The 19,676-nt window shown below is 41.3% G+C and overlaps 2 protein-coding genes across 2 annotated transcripts; one reads left to right on the top strand and one right to left on the bottom strand.

Moving 5' to 3' along the window:
- The first annotated feature begins 746 nt into the window (after window positions 1-746).
- spc24 (SPC24 component of NDC80 kinetochore complex) lies at window positions 747-9,280 on the top strand. The gene is made up of 6 exons (XM_034211236.1): window positions 747-944; window positions 2,067-2,249; window positions 4,066-4,210; window positions 6,324-6,428; window positions 8,556-8,632; window positions 9,072-9,280. The coding sequence occupies exons 2-6, from the start codon at window positions 2,084-2,086 to the stop codon at window positions 9,176-9,178; spliced, it is 600 nt and encodes a 199-aa protein (XP_034067127.1). The 5' UTR covers window positions 747-944; window positions 2,067-2,083; the 3' UTR covers window positions 9,179-9,280.
- A 4,759-nt stretch (window positions 9,281-14,039) lies between these two features.
- Window positions 14,040-18,766, bottom strand: s1pr5a (sphingosine-1-phosphate receptor 5a). Its single transcript, XM_034211243.1, has 2 exons — window positions 18,659-18,766; window positions 14,040-17,280 (listed from the first exon to the last, which is right to left on the bottom strand). Exon 2 carries the CDS (start codon window positions 17,065-17,067, stop codon window positions 15,865-15,867), a length of 1,203 nt encoding a protein of 400 aa, XP_034067134.1. The 5' UTR covers window positions 17,068-17,280; window positions 18,659-18,766; the 3' UTR covers window positions 14,040-15,864.
- Window positions 18,767-19,676: the final 910 nt, after the last annotated feature.

The following is a 19,676-nucleotide window of genomic DNA, read 5'->3' as shown; positions in this document are numbered from 1 at the left end:
ATGAATGTTGTTAAATCCTTCAGGTATAAAACTCCTCTTGATCCTCCCCAGGTTTTGTGCTAAAATAAACTGACTAAATAATCATGGCACCTTTTTCAAAGCAGTGGAGTTAACTAAGTAGATTTACATAAGTACATTTTTGAGGTACTTGTACTTCAGTATTTCCATGTTGTGCTACTTTGTACTTCGACTCCACTACAAGTCAGAGGTACATGGTGTACTTTTACTCCACTACATGTATTTAATCCCTTTAGTGACTTCACAGATCTGGATGAATGATGTGAAATATAACCAAGTGTTAAATCAGACTTTAGTTCCACCTAGAGTAAATCCACCAGCTACCCTGCAGTATACAAAGTCCTTCAAACTAGCTGCACCTTTACCAGCTTTGAGAACACTTTCATGATCAATCATTATAAAACATATCATATATATTATTCTGAAATGGACCAATCTGCACAACGACTACTTTTACTGTCGCTACTTTCACTATATTTTGATGAGAATACTTTTCTACTTTCACTTGAGGAACATTTTGAATGCAGGACTTTTACTGGAACAGAGTATTCCTACACTCTGGTACTTCTAATTTTACTCAAGTACAAGATCTGAGTACTTCTACTATTACTCAAGTACAAGATCTGAGTACTTTTACTTTTACTCAAGTACAAGATCTGAGTACTTCTACTTTTACTCAAGTACAAGATCTGAGTACTTCTACTTTTACTCAAGTACAAGATCTGAGTACTTCTACTTTTACTCAAGTACAAGATCTGAGTACTTCTCCCACCTGTTTTCAGTGAGTATTTAATAACTCCTGTTGTACCGTAGAGGGCGCTGTGCACGTGCACGTCAAAAGCTGCTGTATTTCCGCCCAATAACCAACGAAGAAGAATCAGCAGAAGAGGCGCGCTCACTGTCAGTTTGAATCTCAGGAATTAACGGCAAGTTTTCTGCTTTATTTGAACAATAAATAGCTCATATTTTCCTTAAACATTGGTATAACAAGTTAGTTAAACAGTCGATGATACTATTGTAGCATTATGTTGCGTGTCTGTGTCATTAAATCATAGTTTAGCTATCCGTTGGAACATCCGTTGTAAACAATATACAAAACACAGCGAGAGTTCGAGGCTTTTTAGACACTTTATGTACCTTTTTGATGTTGCTTTCCGTTACATTAGCATGTCAGCTAAAGGGTCAGTGTTTGGAAAGTAATGTACATTAAATAACATGAGTTTAAGTCCAGTTTGGTGGTAAATGGTTGGTATTTCAGGGTTTTCTCTTCGTGTCACAACAGAAAAATGTCATGTATTGTTCTAACGTTACTTAATTTGTCTTAAGGCCGCGACAATGAACCGTATGTATTTGTACATGCTGTTACATATTTGTGTTAGTCCTGCAACTTACTTGATTCATTTTCTCTTTTACTTTTGTGTTGCATTGTAGGACTCTTAAGAAGACGATATATTTTCATTGTCAACGACCACGCTGTAGCTATTGTGCCTCTGACAATATAACTGAATCTATAGAAGTCAACATACTTTTCCTACTACAATGTAGTGTTAAAGTTACAGGACATGTTATTTATTCATTGAAATGTACTGATATATTTCTGGTTCATTATATACATCCTTGTCACCACACTTTCCAACTACAACAAACAATATGCTGTTATATTAGTTAACATGTTGATATGTGGTATTTCTACACCACTGTGTGTTTCCTCTCCTTCTGAAATAACTTTGCACCTGAATAATTCTTCCATCGCTGGGGATTACTTATGTTTGATTTGTTTTATTGTTGTTGTTGTTGTTGATGATTACATTACATGTCACTTGTTAGACGCTTATATCCAAAGCGACTTACATACTCAACCCTGTGGGCAATCCTCACAGGGTTGGGGTGAAGTCAGTGTCTCAGGGACACAACGACATGCTGACTGCAGTGGGGTTTGAACCTGTGACCCCCTGACCCCAACACCAAGGCTCTATCCACTGCGCCACACGCCTCCTGATTAGCCAGCCTCGATGACTAATCACCGTCTTTTCCGCTGTGTTTTCCAGGAAGCATTGTCCCCACGATGGCTCAGAGTCATAAGTTCCAGGATCTGGAGGAGATGGGGGACGTTCTGGTGTCCTTCATCAACAGCAGCCAGCCCGAGAAACTGATCCAAGTGAAGGAGGCACACCAGGCTCTGTTCGACAAACACATGGAGACCAAGAGGCTGGTAACGCAGATTCTAAAAGGCAAGTCACCACGAGTTAGTTTCAAGATTCAAGGCTTTTATTGTCGTGTGTTGGGGAAATATTTTCCAAGGCCCATAACTTTGACCCAGTTGATCAGTTCTGTCCTGACTGAGCACACGCACCTCGTAGCCTTGGCTGCTGTGCTCTCAGTGTTCTGTCTCCCTGTTCCTGCCTGATGGCGTCAGCTGATAGAGGTGTTATCGTTCTATCTTGTTATGCAGCATGTTGATGATGCTCTCTGAACTAGCTAGATACACGGCTCTTGGGTAGAGTTCTTCAGAATACACGTGGCAACTCTACCGTGAAGTCAGAGCCTCTGGCTCTTGGACTTGTTTTGTGAATTCTCCGGCCGAAGCTCCAAAAAAACCTGTCAGTGTTTGACATCAAAGCTCCAGCTCTCCCCGTGTCTCCTTTGAGTCGGTGACTCCTCCTGCATTGCTACACAGACGTTTCCCCCACAATGTGTACATAGCTTCAGGCCGTTTCTCAATCGCGAGGATGCAGGCTTGGTAGTCGCGTACTTCCAAGTCACTTCCTTCAGAAATGAAGCAAGTATGCTTCCAAGCCACGGCTTCGGAAAACGAAGAATAATGGAACAGGCTAACAAGTGTGCCACTCTCTCTAACGGTTTCAACATAAACTGGACCGAAAATAAATACCTCACGATGTCTATCTAATTATGAACTTGCTTTACTTTCACGGAACACATGTTTGGTGATAACAAATGTAACAAAGTAACATATTTACCAAAACATGTTCTACGCCACTACTTACATTTAAATGTGTGCTGCGTCGGTTCAGCCATTCTCCGCAAGGGTTTTTGAAATTGGTCCGTGCGCAAAGCATTGTGGGGATTTTAAGGACGCGAAGTCTACCCATGTGTAGCCTCGAAATTTCCCCCAAACCAAGGACGCGGCCTCGGTGGAATTCCAAGTATGCTGGAGATTGGAACAGTCCTTCGGCGGCACTCGATGACGTAGCATCCTTGAAATATTGGCTTGGAAGCCAGCATCCTCGAGATTGAGAAACGGCTACAGTGTAGATATATCAATGAAAACCTTAGGTCACAGGCTCCTCCAACAGAGCAACACAATAACACGGATACAATAGTTCAAATAGTGCAAGTAATACAAATAAAATGGGATAGAAATAGTGCAAGGAGGCTGTGGCTCAGTGGATAGTGTGATGGACTTCGATTGCAAGTTCAAGTCCCACTGCAGTCAGCATGTCGTTGTGTCCCTGAGATTTCCCACAGTATTGAGTATGTAAGTCGCTTTGGATAAAAGCGTCTACCAAGTCACATGTCATGCAATAAACAGTCCAAACGTTTTTCACTGAGGGCCACGTACAGAAACATACGAAGGGCTGGGCCGCTCACTAAGGACGTATATTGCCTCATAAGTTCAGTTATGAGTCAGCCAACTCAATCAAATGTGGGTCAATGATTCTTGATACTTGAAAATGCTGTCCATCAGCTCTCCAGAGGGCTTCATGTATTGTGTTGGCAGCTCCTTCCTTAAAACAGAAGCTTCAGATTGCTGATCAGAAGAGGAAATATGAAGGGTATCTTTCAAGATTGATATGTGAATAAGTTATTTGGCTTTTTTCTTATCAACTTACATTTGTTAGAAAATGTTTTCAACTTTAAAAACGGTGCTTACTGGAACATGACTAGTGTGTCGTACAATAGAAGACAAGTTTAATTTGTGGGCCATATTTCACTGTACATGTGAGAGGTGACATTAAGCAGGAATACTCCACCAGTCCCTCTGATCTTCATCCTAAATGTTGTCTTTGTTGCCGCCCCCCCTCCCAGATGTGTCTCAGGTGGAGGAGGCTGCAGGTCAGAGGCTGATGGACATGGAGGAGGAGAAGAACCGGAGGGAGGAGGAGCTTCAGATTCTGGAGGATCAGCTGAGGAAGAGCAGCGCCAAGAGCCAGATGACCGACTCTGAGCTGCAGTATCCTTTCATAAACAACATGAAAAATATCACGGGTCCCCGGCTTGAGCTTCAATCTCAGGATCCATGTATTTATGATCCTCTCAAGAATGGAAGTATGAATGAAAGTATGAATGGAAATTCAAACTTTTTCTGAAAATCTAAAAATCCTGACACTTTTTCTCCAAATTCTAACTTTTTCTGAATACTTTAAATGTTAATAATCCCTCGTCACCGGCTTGAGCTTCAATCTCGGGATCCATGTATTTGTGATCCTCTCAAGAATGGAAGTAGTCATCATCAGGCTTGGATTTTCGTCATTTTAGGGGCAAGGCCATTTGGCCTTTGGTGTCACACATTCTTTCAGGGCGGAAAGGCCATTGAGGGAAACATTAGGATTTGGAGCTTAAAAATAAATAACTTCACTTTCTAATGACAAAAAACAAATCACTTTTTTAATATCAATAATCGTATCATCATATATGCCTCCTTAGTATTAACGTATCTAAAATGAAATACTTTACTTTGAATAATTAGTGTTTGGTATGTTTTCCATCTACTACTACTCCCATTCACAAATCCAAAATGAAATCAAAAATTCTATTAATATGTAACAAATATATTCAATTTCAGAGCAGAAGAAACAGCCTTCAAGGGTCAAACTCTGCACACACATCATTCAGCACAGTGAAGCTCCAACATCCCACTGTATGAACAAGCAATACTTTGAAATGCAAAAGTGTGTGTGTGCATGCGTCTCTTTAATCAACTCCTCACATCTGTTCAGAAACTGGACAAAAGTTAAAGATGTACAAACCACAGACTGTGTCATGACGAATACAGTCGCTGCTTTAATTCTGTCTTTAGGACGTTGTTGTGAGTTTGGACGGAGCAGCTACAACGTTTGTTTAGCCTGATCGATCCAATCTCCATTCACAAAACACGCATTTTAAAAGGTTTGCATGCCGTCTTGTCTGCACACTTGTCAAAGCATTAAAGCTTGGTTTTTACTAATCGTTACCAGTTTAGTTGCTTTGGCATCATTTCGAAACGTGTAGTACAAATTAAATCACGGTAAAATAGGTTAATTTGGTCGTAGTTGGTTTCCACCACAGTATTTACATGGATATAAGCCCCGCCCCCGCTCCAGCGCGTCCTGTTTGAATGACAGGAGTCATTGACAGCCGCGGTGAAACTCCAGCGGTTAGAGCAATGCGAGTATTCGCATCGCGTCCGTTGTGAACGCAGCATAATGCAGGTCAGAAACTGTTCTGAAGCTTTTAAAGCAACTGTTAACAGTGCAGGGGCCCGAAGGCCATGGTGGCCGTAGGACGTACAGTTATTTGTGGGGTATAATGGCCAGACCGAGGGGCCATGGCCGTCATGGCCGCCGTGAAAATCCCACCCTGGTCATCACATACAGAGCACTTTCTCAAAATTCTGACTTTTTCTCAAAATCTCAAAATTCAGACTTTTTCTCAAAATCTTAAAATCTGGACTTTTTCTCAAAATCTTAAAATCTGGACTTTTTCTCAATCTCAAAATTCGCACTTTCTCTAAAAAGTATTACTTTTTCTCAAAATCCTGGCTTTTTTTCTCAAAATTATGTATTTTTCTGAATACTTAAAATGTTAATAATCACTGTTCCCCGGCTTGATCTTCAGTCTCAGGATCCATGTGTTTGTGATCCTCTCCAGAATGGAAGGAGTCATCACATACAGAGCATCAACTAGTTCCTGAACAGTGTCCTTCACATGCTGATATCCAAGAGAGGGAGTTACACAGTCACAAGATGGAGGAATAGAAAGCAGTATTCAATGTTTACTTCAGATTAGCTCCACGTCAGAAATGAGCATGCTTGATGTCTGTCTCCATAGAGGCTGAATCATCATGTTAATCACATAGCTATCATCTGCCTCAAACAGTCCTGATGCTCTTCTAGGTAATCACACATCCTGTCATGTTCACAGCTACAGTTGGGATACCTTTGTTATCATGTTACTCTCAGACTGGAAGAGGACATTCAGTATTTTCACAACATCTTGTTCCTGTTCTTTTTTAATACTGTGAGTCAGAACAGTTTTCAGTGTCCTTTGTAATCCTGTCTTTGTTAGAGTCCTTAACTTTCCTCCAGATTTCTGCAGAGGGAGTTGGAGAGTCTGAGAGTCGATGAACACGAGCTGGACGTTCTCCGCAGTGAAGTGGACGAAGACACCACCGAGATCATCCCTTCAGCTGTGTGAGTCCCGCAGATCCAGCTGTAAAGTGTATTGTGTATATTTTATTGAATTTGCGATAGCGACTAGTGCAATATATGAATTGCAGTAAGAGCAATATTTCTCAAAGATCAAATATATATTTTAGTGCCAATTTGAGCTACAATGAAACTATTTCATGTCCATGTTTTTATTTCTAATTATAATTTATGTTTATCTAACGATTATTTGCATTATAGCAGAATGATTGGGAATAGCCACACACTTTAAAAACATGAATCCAAACTTGTTTAACCCTCATGTCGTGTTCGGGTGACCCGTTTCAAGTTCAAATGATATAATAACTACGCTCTAGTTTTTTGTATCAGAACGAGGCCTCATGATATCCTCCACAGCAGCTATACAAACACTACCAAACTGATTTTGACCATTTTTGCCAAGTCTGAAGTTCCCATAAAAAAAAAAGTGTATAATTTGGTGTTGGGGTCTGGGGAGACCCTGCAGCGTGTTGTGGGTCACTCGGGGTCACATTTAGCCCAGTCAAGATTCATCTTTGACTTTAGACAGGACTGTACGGTTATGAATGCATTATAAGTTATGATTAGGGATGGGTATCGTTAAGGTTTTAACGGTACTACTACTTTTATCGATACCGCTTATCGGTCCGGTCTTTTAACGGTTCTCTTATCGGTTCTTTTGGAGAGAAAAAATTGTGAACAAAACTAACATTGCTTTTTATTTAAATAAAATAAATAATATTTCACATCAAAAGAAACAACGTTTTAACAAATCGTATTAAATAATGTGATGACAGAACTGTGAACAGAATAGCTGAAACTTTAACAAAATAAATAACTCAGTTTCCTCTAATCATTAACCCATGTTTGTATAATGTAGTTAACTCGGTGTGTTGCTGCTAGCATACATAACACCTGACGTGGAAACGTTCCTCGTGGATGGGGCTACAGAGCTGCTAGAAAGACAGTGGAACCCGGTGCATTCCTCCGTCTGCATGTGGAGCACTTTTATTAAGTGTTTAGACACATTGCTCGTGTTAACCAACAGCACGCCCTCAATGGCTAAACTGCTTATTCCACTTTAAGGTAACGAGGCATCGAGACGGGAAAGTTTAACCACCGAACCACCCTCGGAGCGCGTTCTCTCCGCCATCGTGGTGTGTGTAGTGTGTGGTGTGTGTGTGTGTGTTGTGTGTGTGTGTGTGTGTGTGTGTGTGGTGTGTGTGTGTGTGTGTGTGTGGTGGTGTGTGTGTGTGTGTGTTTGTGTGGTGTGTGTGTGTGTTGGTGTGTGTGTGTGTTGTGTGTGTGTGGTAGTGTGTGGTGTGTGTGTTCGTGTGTGTGTGTGGGGTGTGTGTGTGGGTGTTGGTGTGTGTGTGTGTGTGTGTTGTGGTGTGTGTGTGTGTGTGTGTGTGTGTGTGTGTGTGTGTGTGTGTGTGTGTGTGTGTGTGTGTGTGTGTGTGTGTGTGTGTGTGTGTGTGTGTGTGTGTGTGTGTGTGTGTGTGTGTGTGTGTGTGTGTGTGTGTGGTGATGTGTGTGTGTGTGTGTGTGGTGTGTGTGTGTGTGTGTGTGTGTGCAATATAATGTTTGTGTAGCAACAATACACATGACATATATTTTTACTTGTCTCCTGTACCGATAAAAAGACCGATAACGTCGGAGCTTAACGGCACCACGGTCTTTAATAATTCAGCCCGGGGCCCGTTTAATACCGGGGCTCGGTACCCATCCCTAGTTATGATGTAGTTAAAACTATATTGGATGATAGTCATTATTTTGGAGTGTTTTGCACTGAGATCAATCATGACCCGCGACCGGTAACAGCTTTGGAACACAGCACAAAGGTTTAGCTAGAGATTCAGGGGTAAAAGCAAAAAAATGATGTAGTTACTGTTAAGATATAAACAATGCAGCTTGTATGTACAGTACGGGTTACTTTAAAGCCGTACTGCACATACAAAGATGTACTGGTGGAACATCCGCAGTGCTGCTCTTATTCATTTGTCGGTGGAACATAACAAGACGTTTGAAGACTTTCTCTTTGCCTTTATTTAGACGTAGTTTCTGATATTTTATACACAAAAGTAATTCCACGATAAGTTACATAAAGTATTTTCATTTCATGTCCCTCTACAGATTTGTGTCCCAGGTGTACTACCTGATAACGAAGATCAAGTGGGAGTACGAAACGCCCCCCAACGTCTTAAAAGGAGGTACGGTCCGCTTCCTCTTGTCCTAATGAATCCCTGGTGATGTGACGCCCCCATCAAGATGTATATTTATACACAGTTCGTAGTACATTTTGAAAAGCCTTGAAACCTTGATTTGTGTATGCCATTTTGAATACTGCCTTCTTTAAGAGATATTGTGAATGGGGGGGAAAGGCAGGGATTTGAATGTGACACTTTTGAGGGTTTTGTTTTGAGTGAGTTCATATATTTTCCTCTTGCAGGTTAGTAATGAATCCAAAATAACATCTGTGTGCCATCAGGATTCATATGGTGGCATTTAAGGAGAAATATCAAGTCAAAGAGCAAAGTTCACAGTATATTTGCGTAGATTTTTAAATATTGGATTTTCGTAAGAGCTCTTGTGATTGGAGGGAGCTCGAGTGACATTTTGTGTGACCGTTCTTGTTTTCTCCTCTTGCAGTTCACTACGGACCCGACCTGGCGACTCCGATCAACATGGACAAGTGTTCGTTATCTCCGTGTGATGTGAGCGACCAGCTGTGGAGCTTCGTCAGCACCGAGTGGTAGCTGAGAGGAACTGCGTGCTCTTTATCTGTGTTGTCTGTTTTCTCATGTTCTTTACTACGTTTACACTGTTTCATGAACATTAAATATCTCACTCCTTTCAAATCAGTAGCTATTCTTTAATTGTATTTAAAGGTCCCATGTCATGCTTTTCCAGTTATCACCCGTCCCCTTGTGTTATGAGGGTTTTTCTGCATGTGAACGGTCTGCAGAGTCAAAACCCTCAAAGTACACCCTGTAGCGAGCAAAACTCTAACACAGAGAAGACCTGTCTCTAGCTGCATCTCACTTCGGTTAAATGGATTCCTTGCGTCCTTCACTTGCGTCGTTTCCCTGCGACTAGTCCCTCCCACCAGGGAAGCATGGAGAGACGCAAGGAAACCACGAGAAGCAGGGAAATTAGTTTTAAGAGCAATGGGACGTCCTTTCCTCCGGAGCGACACGTGAAGCGACGTCCGTTTGTGACGACGCCGCACAGCTGATCGTCTGACAGCAGCCAGGTCAGTGCATGCGCTGCATCGTCCAATCAGTGAGCGATACACAGCAAGGGGGCGGGGCGAGCGTCTGAGGATTTCACAGGAGGATGGTCTGGTAGTTCCTCGATTATCGATCCTCGGTCCTCCGGCAAAAATAAGGCCACTGGGACGCTACTCAAGATGGCGCAGACAAATCAACTTCCGGTGATACCGAGCCCGAGGAGCGAGGAAATGAAAAATAAGAGAAGTGAGACTATGAACGTCTTGTTGGAGATTTTTCTTTTTCAAAAATGTTTTCTTCCTGGTCACAACAACGACCAAATGGACCAATCCGTGGAGCTCCTCTCACACACACTCACTCAGCCTTCTCTTTTCTCTGTGTGTGTTTAGTTCCGCGGTGTCTCGCTGTCTCGCAGACCCCACGCAGCAACCAGGAAACCACACCAGGAGCTCCAACAAGGCGTGTAGGCCAGAGTGAATACACATACTATACAGAGATGCTGTGAGAAACCAATGTGAGTTTGTGTAAATCTATTCTAGTATACCTCAACAATAGACAGTAGGAATGGCCATGACATGGATATATCATGTTTTATAGTGTTAGACGGGGATGAGTTGAACACTAGTGGGCGCTAGAGGACTATTGGTATGGTATTCATTTGCCTTTATTTCTCCAAAGAGAAGCTGCTTTATGTTTTATGTTTTTTAGATATACTTTGTACCAATTGCAGAACAAGAGAGAGAAATGCTGATGAAAGCTTAAGAAAAGGTGGAATAATAGGCGTTTGTATTGTTTCCAGCAAAGGAATCTACAAATGCACCTCCTTACAAAAGCTATTAATAAAACATAAAATAAGGAATCACAATGATGCATTTAACCAGGGTGTCCGCGGGGTCTTAAAAAGTATTAAAAGTTGATAAATCAATTTAGCGAAAATTAAGGCTATTAAAAAGTATCATTTTCCAAGGTATTACATTTTGTAGTTTTCAATAAGTATATAAATGGTCCAAAGAGGTTGTATTCTACAGTCTGCCTGAATGTAGTCATGGCGTAGGTGTGTAGTGTGATTCTGTGTAGTTTATTGATGGCATCCCGTTGGATTTGACGTCATCTGAACAGGACATCGCGCGCTCACTGCTTGATAGCGCGCGGAGGTCCGTTTACGCCGGTTGCTAAGCAACATCGTTATGGGGAAATGCAAGTCTGCGTCCAAATGGTTGGAAGAGAAGGAGGAAGGACAATCAATACTGTATATAGTCAATGTGAGGTAAAGTGTAAGGTAACCGGTTAAAACTCCAAGTGGAGATGAGGTCTTAAAATGTAGGAAAGGGTCTAAAAAGGTTTTACATTTGACTTCAGGATTCCTGCATAGACCCTGTTACAAGAATTACAAGTTATCCCAGTGAAATATAATTTAAATATTAAAGAACATACAGAAATAAATCGAAAAGCAAGTATGACTGAATTATGTGCACGAGAAAGTGATAGCGTTCATGCTAACTACAGTTCATCATCTCGTGGTCCAGAAACATTGAACACCTGTTATTCAATTCAAGCTTTGACATATTCTATTAACGGCTTCCTTCTCCCAAAAGGACTTAATGGGGACAACGAAATGCTCCCAACGTAACAACCGATGGTAAGTAAAGCAGCTTGTTCATCAGCCTTTATAACACATATTGTATAAGAAATACTTTATTCAGCCCACATTGGGATATCTCTTCCGTTGCAGCAGCATGTAAAACAAAGTACTGCACATAATTAGAAATACAAATAGTAGAAAATACACAATTATACAATATAAACATCTCAAAATAGCAGATAAAAGAGGGAAATATATACAAGTTGACCGTGAAGATAAAGATCTGTGAACTATCTGACAAATATATATCCTTTATTTAACCAGGTAAAAGACTCATTGAGATTACATTCTCTTTTCCAAGAGTGACCTGACCAAGAAGGGCAGCATGTACGAAGTACAACAGATAAAACACAGACATGACAGGCAGACAAACACAGTTGTAAAACACAAATAAAATGTCACATTAGCCAGTCAATATGCGAAGTAAAACAAACTATTAAAAATCATTAAAAACTGGCAACATTTAAAAGGATTTAAGGATATATGAGCACTCACATCTACCAATGGTGTCCTCTGTCCTTTAAGATGGACCTGAATTCCCCCATAGTGATTCCATCTGAGAGTTTCAGCTCCTTCTGTTCAAAAACAAAGAAAACGCTATTGGAGGGCGTTCCCTGATAGTGGGGTAAAAGGGCAGCGCTGATTGGCCAATTTACATCTCAAACTGAGGACAACTTAGAATAACTTTCCTACAAAAGAAATCAATAACAAGCAACGTTAAAAATGACACTTTACAAAAACACTCCTCAAAACTAGATATCTCCCCCTGAGACCTCTGGTTTCTCCCATTTTCCCTTTAAACTGTGTTTTTTCCCCTTTTCTGGAAGTGTTTCCTTTTACGATGTGAGGGTCTAAGGACAGAGGGTCTAAGGACAGAGGGTCTAAGGACAGAGGGTGTCGTATTGTCATACTGATATTCTGTACACACTGTGAAGTCCACTGAGACAAATGTAACATTTGTGATATTGGGCTATAAATAAACATTGATTGACTGATGTCCAGATAGCTCACAGGAAAAGACTCAAAGGTTTTATCGTCATATTCTCAAAGCTGCAGTGTAGAAAGGAAATGACATTCTTCTGACCTGAGCTCCTCCAACAATGAAACATATAACATACAAAATAAAAAGTAGTGCAAAAAGTCTGTATACACAAAGACACACATACACAAACACACACATACACACATACACAAAGACACACACACACATACATACATACACAAAGACACACATACACAAACACACACATACATACATACACAAAGACACACACACACATACATACATACACAAAGACACACACACACATACACACATACACAAAGACACACATACACAAACACACACATACATACATACACAAAGACACACACACACATACATACATACACAAAGACACACACACACATACATACATACACACACAAAGACACACACACACACATACATACATACACAAACACACACACACACACACACACACACACACACACATACCACGTATACATCACTTCAGGGGACATTACATTGACTTACATGCATTTCCTTGAGACTTATCCTAACCTTAACCATAACCAACACATGCCTAAACCTAACCAAGTCTTCACCCTAAAATTAATGATCCCCCTTATGGGGACCTCCAATTTGTCCCCATAAGGGAGGCGAGTCCCCACACGTGACTATGTAAACAGATTTAGGTCCCCACAAGGATAGTAATGCTAGGACACACACACACACACACATACATACACACACACACACACACACACACACACACACACACACACACACACACACACCACTGCATGTAACAGAGGGCTAAAGCACAGCTAACACAAAGTAGGATATTCTTCTTCTTCATTTGTTGTTTGTTTTGTTTTTTCTGTAAAGCGACCTTGGGTCCCCTGAAAGGCGAAGTTATTGTCAGTATGATCTGTATTTCAGCTGTGGCACATTTCGTCAGCAGTTTAGAGGAATCGATGCCACAGGGTGCAGGGCGTGGTGGTGAGGAGGGTAGATAGCGCCACTCGCCTCGCTCTCATCATGACTGGGCGCAGCGTGTGGTTTCCTGACGGTAAACAGAGCAGCATCTCGTCTCTGCCGCTTCATCACACTTCTTAGCAAGTGGTTAACAAGTGGTGAGCGGGGGTGCGGGGCTCTGTTAGTCATGCCTGATCCTCGCTCTGTTCATCTGTATCATTTAATCTGCACTGGATCATAATCGTGTTTGAAATGTTTAATCCTAATATAAATGACACGTTTATCACTGAGGATTCACTTGCTGTTATTTTATGCTTCTTTTTACTTAAACACTGCAATTTAAAGAGACATCTTGAGCTTTCTACTTCATCGTATTTATCCGTCAGTTTTAGCAATTAAGATTTTTGCAAAATGAGTTTAATTAGCCAATTTTTTATTATTATTTACAATATATATTTTTTCTGTATTATTATTATTTCTTATTTTTTGGACATTTAATACTTTAAATACATTTTGCTGAGGACATTAACTTTTTTTGTTTACCTCAGTAATACAAATGCGTTGTTTGCTGTATTTAAATGACATTACAGGTTCACAGGTTTACCGAAACCAACCTGCATACATTCAATATTGTTGATCCGAAGACCCCCACCTCCCCATGTATATTCGTCTTTTCTAGTTTTGACTCACGGTGAGAAACAGGAAGCATGTTGTGTTGGTGTGAAAACAGAAACTCTACCAGTTAAAATAAACACACACACACACACCTCCAGGTAAACTTCATTCACATGTTTTTATTCAGTGCACATATAAAAAGTGACATCATAATTTAAGTCAGGTTTTTCACAATACAAAAAAAAAAGGACTATAGATATTTACAAAGTATACAAAACAAAGTAAATAGATTTTCTCTTTACATGTATGTACAATAACACAGTTGGCAAAGCAAGACATTTATTTTTCTATGTCACTATAACCACAAAATGAATTCCCCCCAGAAGCCCACCCCCTGTTCTGGGAACAGATGATATCTGCTATTTCAACACGAGAAACATTGAACTTTCTCCAACAAGTAGAGCAACTTTTCTCCATAATTAAGCACATAAATGGGATTTTGCAGCCCGAGAAGGCAACAAACCTCCGCTGTCGGGTTTTATTGCTTTGAGTCATTCATCACGTGTCACTACATGTGTTGAAGGGACCTCCAAAGCACAGTATGACGCGTTCAGGGCCTCTCCGCGCAAAAAAGAGCCTCTGATCATCGGGGCGAATGACCAAAAAGCCTCACATGGCAGACATTACATGGGTTTGGCTGCAGATTTCTGGGTGTGGATGCTCCTGTAACAACATGTCATTAAATGTATCACAGGGCGACGAGATAGGGCACACTTTGAGCTTTACCCTCGGTTTATCAGCGCAATGAAATGGGTTTATGTGAAACGACTGCACACTGTGTTCATTCAAACACACATGAGATGTCATTCATAGCCAAACATCACTTGTTTCTCTACCCGACAGCTTTAGTTCACTTGACATGATTTATTGATTTGTTTTTTTTATAATTTCAGTCATTTTTCAAGTAAATCTACCAGAAAATGTGGTTTAATTATGAAAATGAATGTGCTGTTGTCCTCAAATCCATATGTAAGACACATTTGATGGGATTTCCTTAAACATTGGAAAGGAAAAGCCACCAACATAAATGCTGTGAAATGAGTCATTGATGAATTAATTGCAATTTATAATTAGTCATTTTTCAATTAAAACGGACAAAGATGGTAGTGGTTTTTGTTGTTGTGATTTTCTGCTTTTCTTAAGGCCAGTTTTCAACCAAATCTTGCTCAAATATCATGGATTTCTTAGAAAATTGGCCCAAAAGAAACACCCATCTCCATTGAGATGACATGCTGTCTATTCGTCTTCATTTATAGTGGAAAATGAAGATCACGGCCAAAGATATAACCACCAAATGCATTATTTCTCTATCTGCCAACATTAGATTACTACTTTTCTGGAGCATTTGTTCAAAGGATTCACTGATTAACTGTTTTCTTAATTTAATAAATAACAATTTCAGTCATTTTAAGTAAAACTGCCCAAAAAAGCTCCACATGTTTACATTTTCAGTGTTGATTTGCTGCTGTTGTCAAGGCGAGCTCCCAAATCCCAGCTCCCAGATCACGTGCAAACAAACCACCCAAATGAATTCATGTTTCAACTGTGAGATGATATCATGACAATCCCTGTATTTATCTATAACATCTGCCCTTTAATTTCCTTTTCAAGAGGAAAACAAACACTGATGAAAGGAAACGGCTACACGGAAGATGCTCTGACTAATACTGGCCGTGTTTTTAGTGTCTTAAAGATAAATGTAATGCTAGTTTGCCTCCTCCTCTTAAGGCATATCGACTGTCTTTCTCCCAATATGGACTCCTGTTGCATCGAGCTTATTCTGTCCATGAGGTTTTAATACCAAAAACTCCGGCAGAGTGCAACAGGAAATGTAAACTCCAGTCCAACACGAAGCACAGCTCAGATTTAGAGACCACGTTTTAGTCCGAGTGCTTTCTCTAAGAGTCCCGTGTGTCATGTTTTGGACATCCTGGGGTAAATCGCTTTGATAGTCGAGGGCGTACAGTTCCCAGAAGACACCGTCGTCTCCAGTCCTTCCAGCCTATGGGAAACGCCGTCTGTTTTACTGGTGCTGCACTCCAGGAAGGGCATCCCGATCTTCTTCAACTGCCCGTCCTTCGTCATCAGACAAGGTCGGCACAGCAGCCTCAGAATCGCCCGCCTCATATCCTTGCTCGTGAGCGTGTAGATGATGGGGTTCAGCAGGGAGTTTAACATGGCGATACCCAGAAAGTAGTCCGCCTTGAAGAGCACATCGCAGCTTTTCGCCGGGCAGCAAAAGTCCAACAGTAGGAGAATGAAGAGCGGCAGCCAACAGATGATGAAGACTCCCAAGACGATGGTGACGGTCTTCAGGAGCGCCATGTACTTCTGGGATTTTCGGTAGAGGCCTTTTCGCTGCGGTGCTGAGGCGAGACGCTGCGTGTTGCACTTCACGATGCGGAAGATACGCACGTAAAGCACCACGATGGACATGAGGATGGCGCTGAAGACGGTGATGCAGAACAGGATGTAGCTTTTGGCGTAGAGCGGGAGAACCGTGGAGCATTGGTCCAACAAACCCATGCAGTTCCACCCCAGAACGGGAAGCACTCCGAGGAAAATGGACAACATCCAACTGGCGCCGATCAGAGCGAACATCCGACCTTGTTTGTCGCCCTGATACGGCTTCATTCGCACCATCGTCACGTGACGCTCTATGGCGATGGCGAGCAGACTGATGACGGACGCCGCCAACATGATGAAAACCCCGCCTTCTCTGAGGAACCAAAGCACCGGAGTCATGTTCAAAGTCTTGGCGCCGGATGTTACAATGTTCACCATGTACGTGAAGCCCGCCAGCAGGTCGGAGAGGGTCAGGCTGCCCAGTAGGTAGTACATGGGCACGTGGAACTTCTTGTTTTTCCAAAGGGCCAGAAGCACGATGGCGTTTTCTATGACGATGAGCACGCAGACGAGCAGGAAAGCGATGGCCTCGGGTTTGAGTCCCTCCTTGTATCTGCCCTCGAGTTTCCCTGTGAAGTTGTAGTGCTTCAAGATGACAGAGTTACTTTGATATGAGCGGAACATCCGAAGCAGGTTTCCAGTGGAGGGCGACATCGGGTTGGCAGACGGGGCTACAGCAGCGTAGGCGGCATGGAAAGACTCTGTCGCCATTTTTTGTTATTTCCACAAGGATTTGAACGATTTCTGAAGGTTAGATCCACAGAAAAGCTGTCATAAAGTCCTCTGGTTGTGCATATTTCTCTGGTATTAGAAGCTTGAAGGAAATGTGTTCCTTTTGATGCAGTCAGAGAGGATTTCCTGTGGTTTTGAGAATTTTCCTCCCAAAGTCTCAATTTCTGCCACTAGGAGGCGATGAGAGCCAACCTGCAGTAAACAAGAGGAGAGGAAAGTCAGTGAGGATGACTACACATAAACACGATCCCTTATAATGACAGGAAATTCATTATTGGATTAATTTAGAAAATATGAACATGAGTCAGAATACAAACAGAAAATATAACACTTAGTAATGATTATTTTCATGGCTGAGCTGTCAGTTTCCTGTATGCTTTTACTTGTACGGATTATTACAGTTTTATAAACAAAATAAAGGATTAATAAATGCTTCCAGCTGGTGCTTAACAACGGATACACATTCAAACAGGAACTGGAAGCATATGTATATGAATCATAAAAAAACGCATGAGATAGATACCACAAGAGTTAAAAGGACCAGCCAGTTGTCACTGACTACATGTCACTTTGAATGTTTTTCAGAGCAACACATCCATTTCAACACATCCATCTTCACGCAGTTTATCCGACAAAAATGGCAAAAACGTGACTTTTAAAACACTCCAGTCCCCACGCCTGTAAAAACGTTAATATCCAGAAGTTGCACCAAAGAGGGAGGACTCGGGCACACAGTTAAAAAACAAGTTACATGTCAGAGCAACACGGATCAATTTGACTCATCTTTACGCATCTATTCCAAACAATATCACTTGTAATACCCAGTAGTAGCAGCGGAGAGAGGACACGGGCTCACGCGACTTTGATTGGTGTTGTCAAAACCATCAGCAATATCGATACGGTAGGAAATAAAAAATGACCATTTGCTTACGGTAAAGTCACCATCATTCAAATTCCACGCATCTTCACGCATCCTATACATCCAGGATGTTAAAAACGTAACTTTTGTAACACTTTTTCACACACCTGTTACTGCGTGAATATCCAGGAGAAGCAGCAGAGAGGACACGGATTTAGGAAACACGCACACTGTTCCAAAAGGACCAGTTGCTAACAGTAAGTCATTATACATTTCAGAGCAGCACGAACCCACTTTACGCATCTTATCCAATAATCGTAACATGTAAAGCTACTTTCCCACGCACCTGTAAATGCGTAAAAACCCAGTAGTACATAACGTAATAGTTACGAATGACCACTTGCATACACTGAATGCATTTCAGAGCAACGCGAACCCATTTCTCGCGTCTTTACGCATCCTATCCAACAACCGTAACTTTGAATGTACTTTTCCACTTACCAACAGAAAGAGGACACTGCCTCGGGCAACTTTAGTTGTCATGCATACAGTTTAAAAAACGATAGTCATAACCATAAGAAATATCGATACCCAAAGAATAAAAAAAGACCACTCCCGTCCAACAACGTCACGGACCCATGTTACGCGTCTTTACGCACAAACCCGTCCAAATGGTCAGAAAAGTAAACTTTAAATCCGTTTTCCACGCACCTGTAGAGTGGTAAATATCCAGTAGCAGCAGCAGTTGTGTCAGGCAGCGGCTCTGGTGTGATGTGGGAACAGAGCAGGCAGGCAGGACTCGACATGCAGTGGGTTGGTCCTCCGTGTGGTTGGCCTTCAACGCTTCTCCTCCTCCTCCTTCATGACCCCTCACTCTCTGATTTGCCCTCAGGACGGATTACAGCTCGATGACAGATTATGTGTTTATGTTTGTTATGCAACAGAACAGGTAGAAAGTGAGATGTGAAGAGAGGTGGAAGATAGATCCATTACTCAAGTAAAAGTACTCAAGTAAAAGTAGAAACTACTCCACTACTTTATCTGACAGCTTTTGACTCATTCTGATTAAATCAATATTGACATTTAGGTTAAGATATCAAGCAGCAGTTCATAAAGTTATTACAATTAGCACCACCTTTATCAGCTGTGATAACACTTTAATTAATTTATAATCATAAACCAGTCATTTCATACACTCTGAAATGAGCGAATTTGCATATGAGTACTTTTACTTACTATTTTGATGCCAATGCTTTTGCACAAAGTAAGATTTTGATGCATTTTGAGTTTAAGTATAAGTCTGAGTACTTCTTCCACCTTTTGCACATAATGACAATTCACTTTTTGGTAAAGTAGGAAACATCTTGAGTCCAGCTGTTAAACTTCTGAAGTGAAAAGAATTGCTTTAAATTCATAAATGACAGAGACAAGAATGTCATTTTAATAATTTACGACCGGGTAATTTAACTTTTCTGCCCAAAGGATTCCTTCCACAGAGTTTGTATGTCTTACAAACATAGAGTAGGGAGGGGAATATCTATAAATGGCATGAAAGCCCCAACAAACTGTATTTTTTAATGTGTGAGCAGAAAGATAATTACAGACTCTGCCAGTATGTCATTTTCTGAATTCTGGGGTTTCTGGCCTGCCAAACCGATCCAGCTGCACCTGCCTCAGAAACTGCTATTTTTCCACGCTGACATTAACGTGTGGTTTTTTCAGTATGGAG

This window comes from Gymnodraco acuticeps, unplaced genomic scaffold (genome assembly GCF_902827175.1).
Source record: "Gymnodraco acuticeps unplaced genomic scaffold, fGymAcu1.1, whole genome shotgun sequence".
NCBI classification, from domain to species: domain Eukaryota; kingdom Metazoa; phylum Chordata; class Actinopteri; order Perciformes; family Bathydraconidae; genus Gymnodraco; species Gymnodraco acuticeps.
The sequence above is the reverse complement of the archived record's forward strand: the minus strand, read 5'-3'. Positions and strand labels throughout refer to the sequence as shown.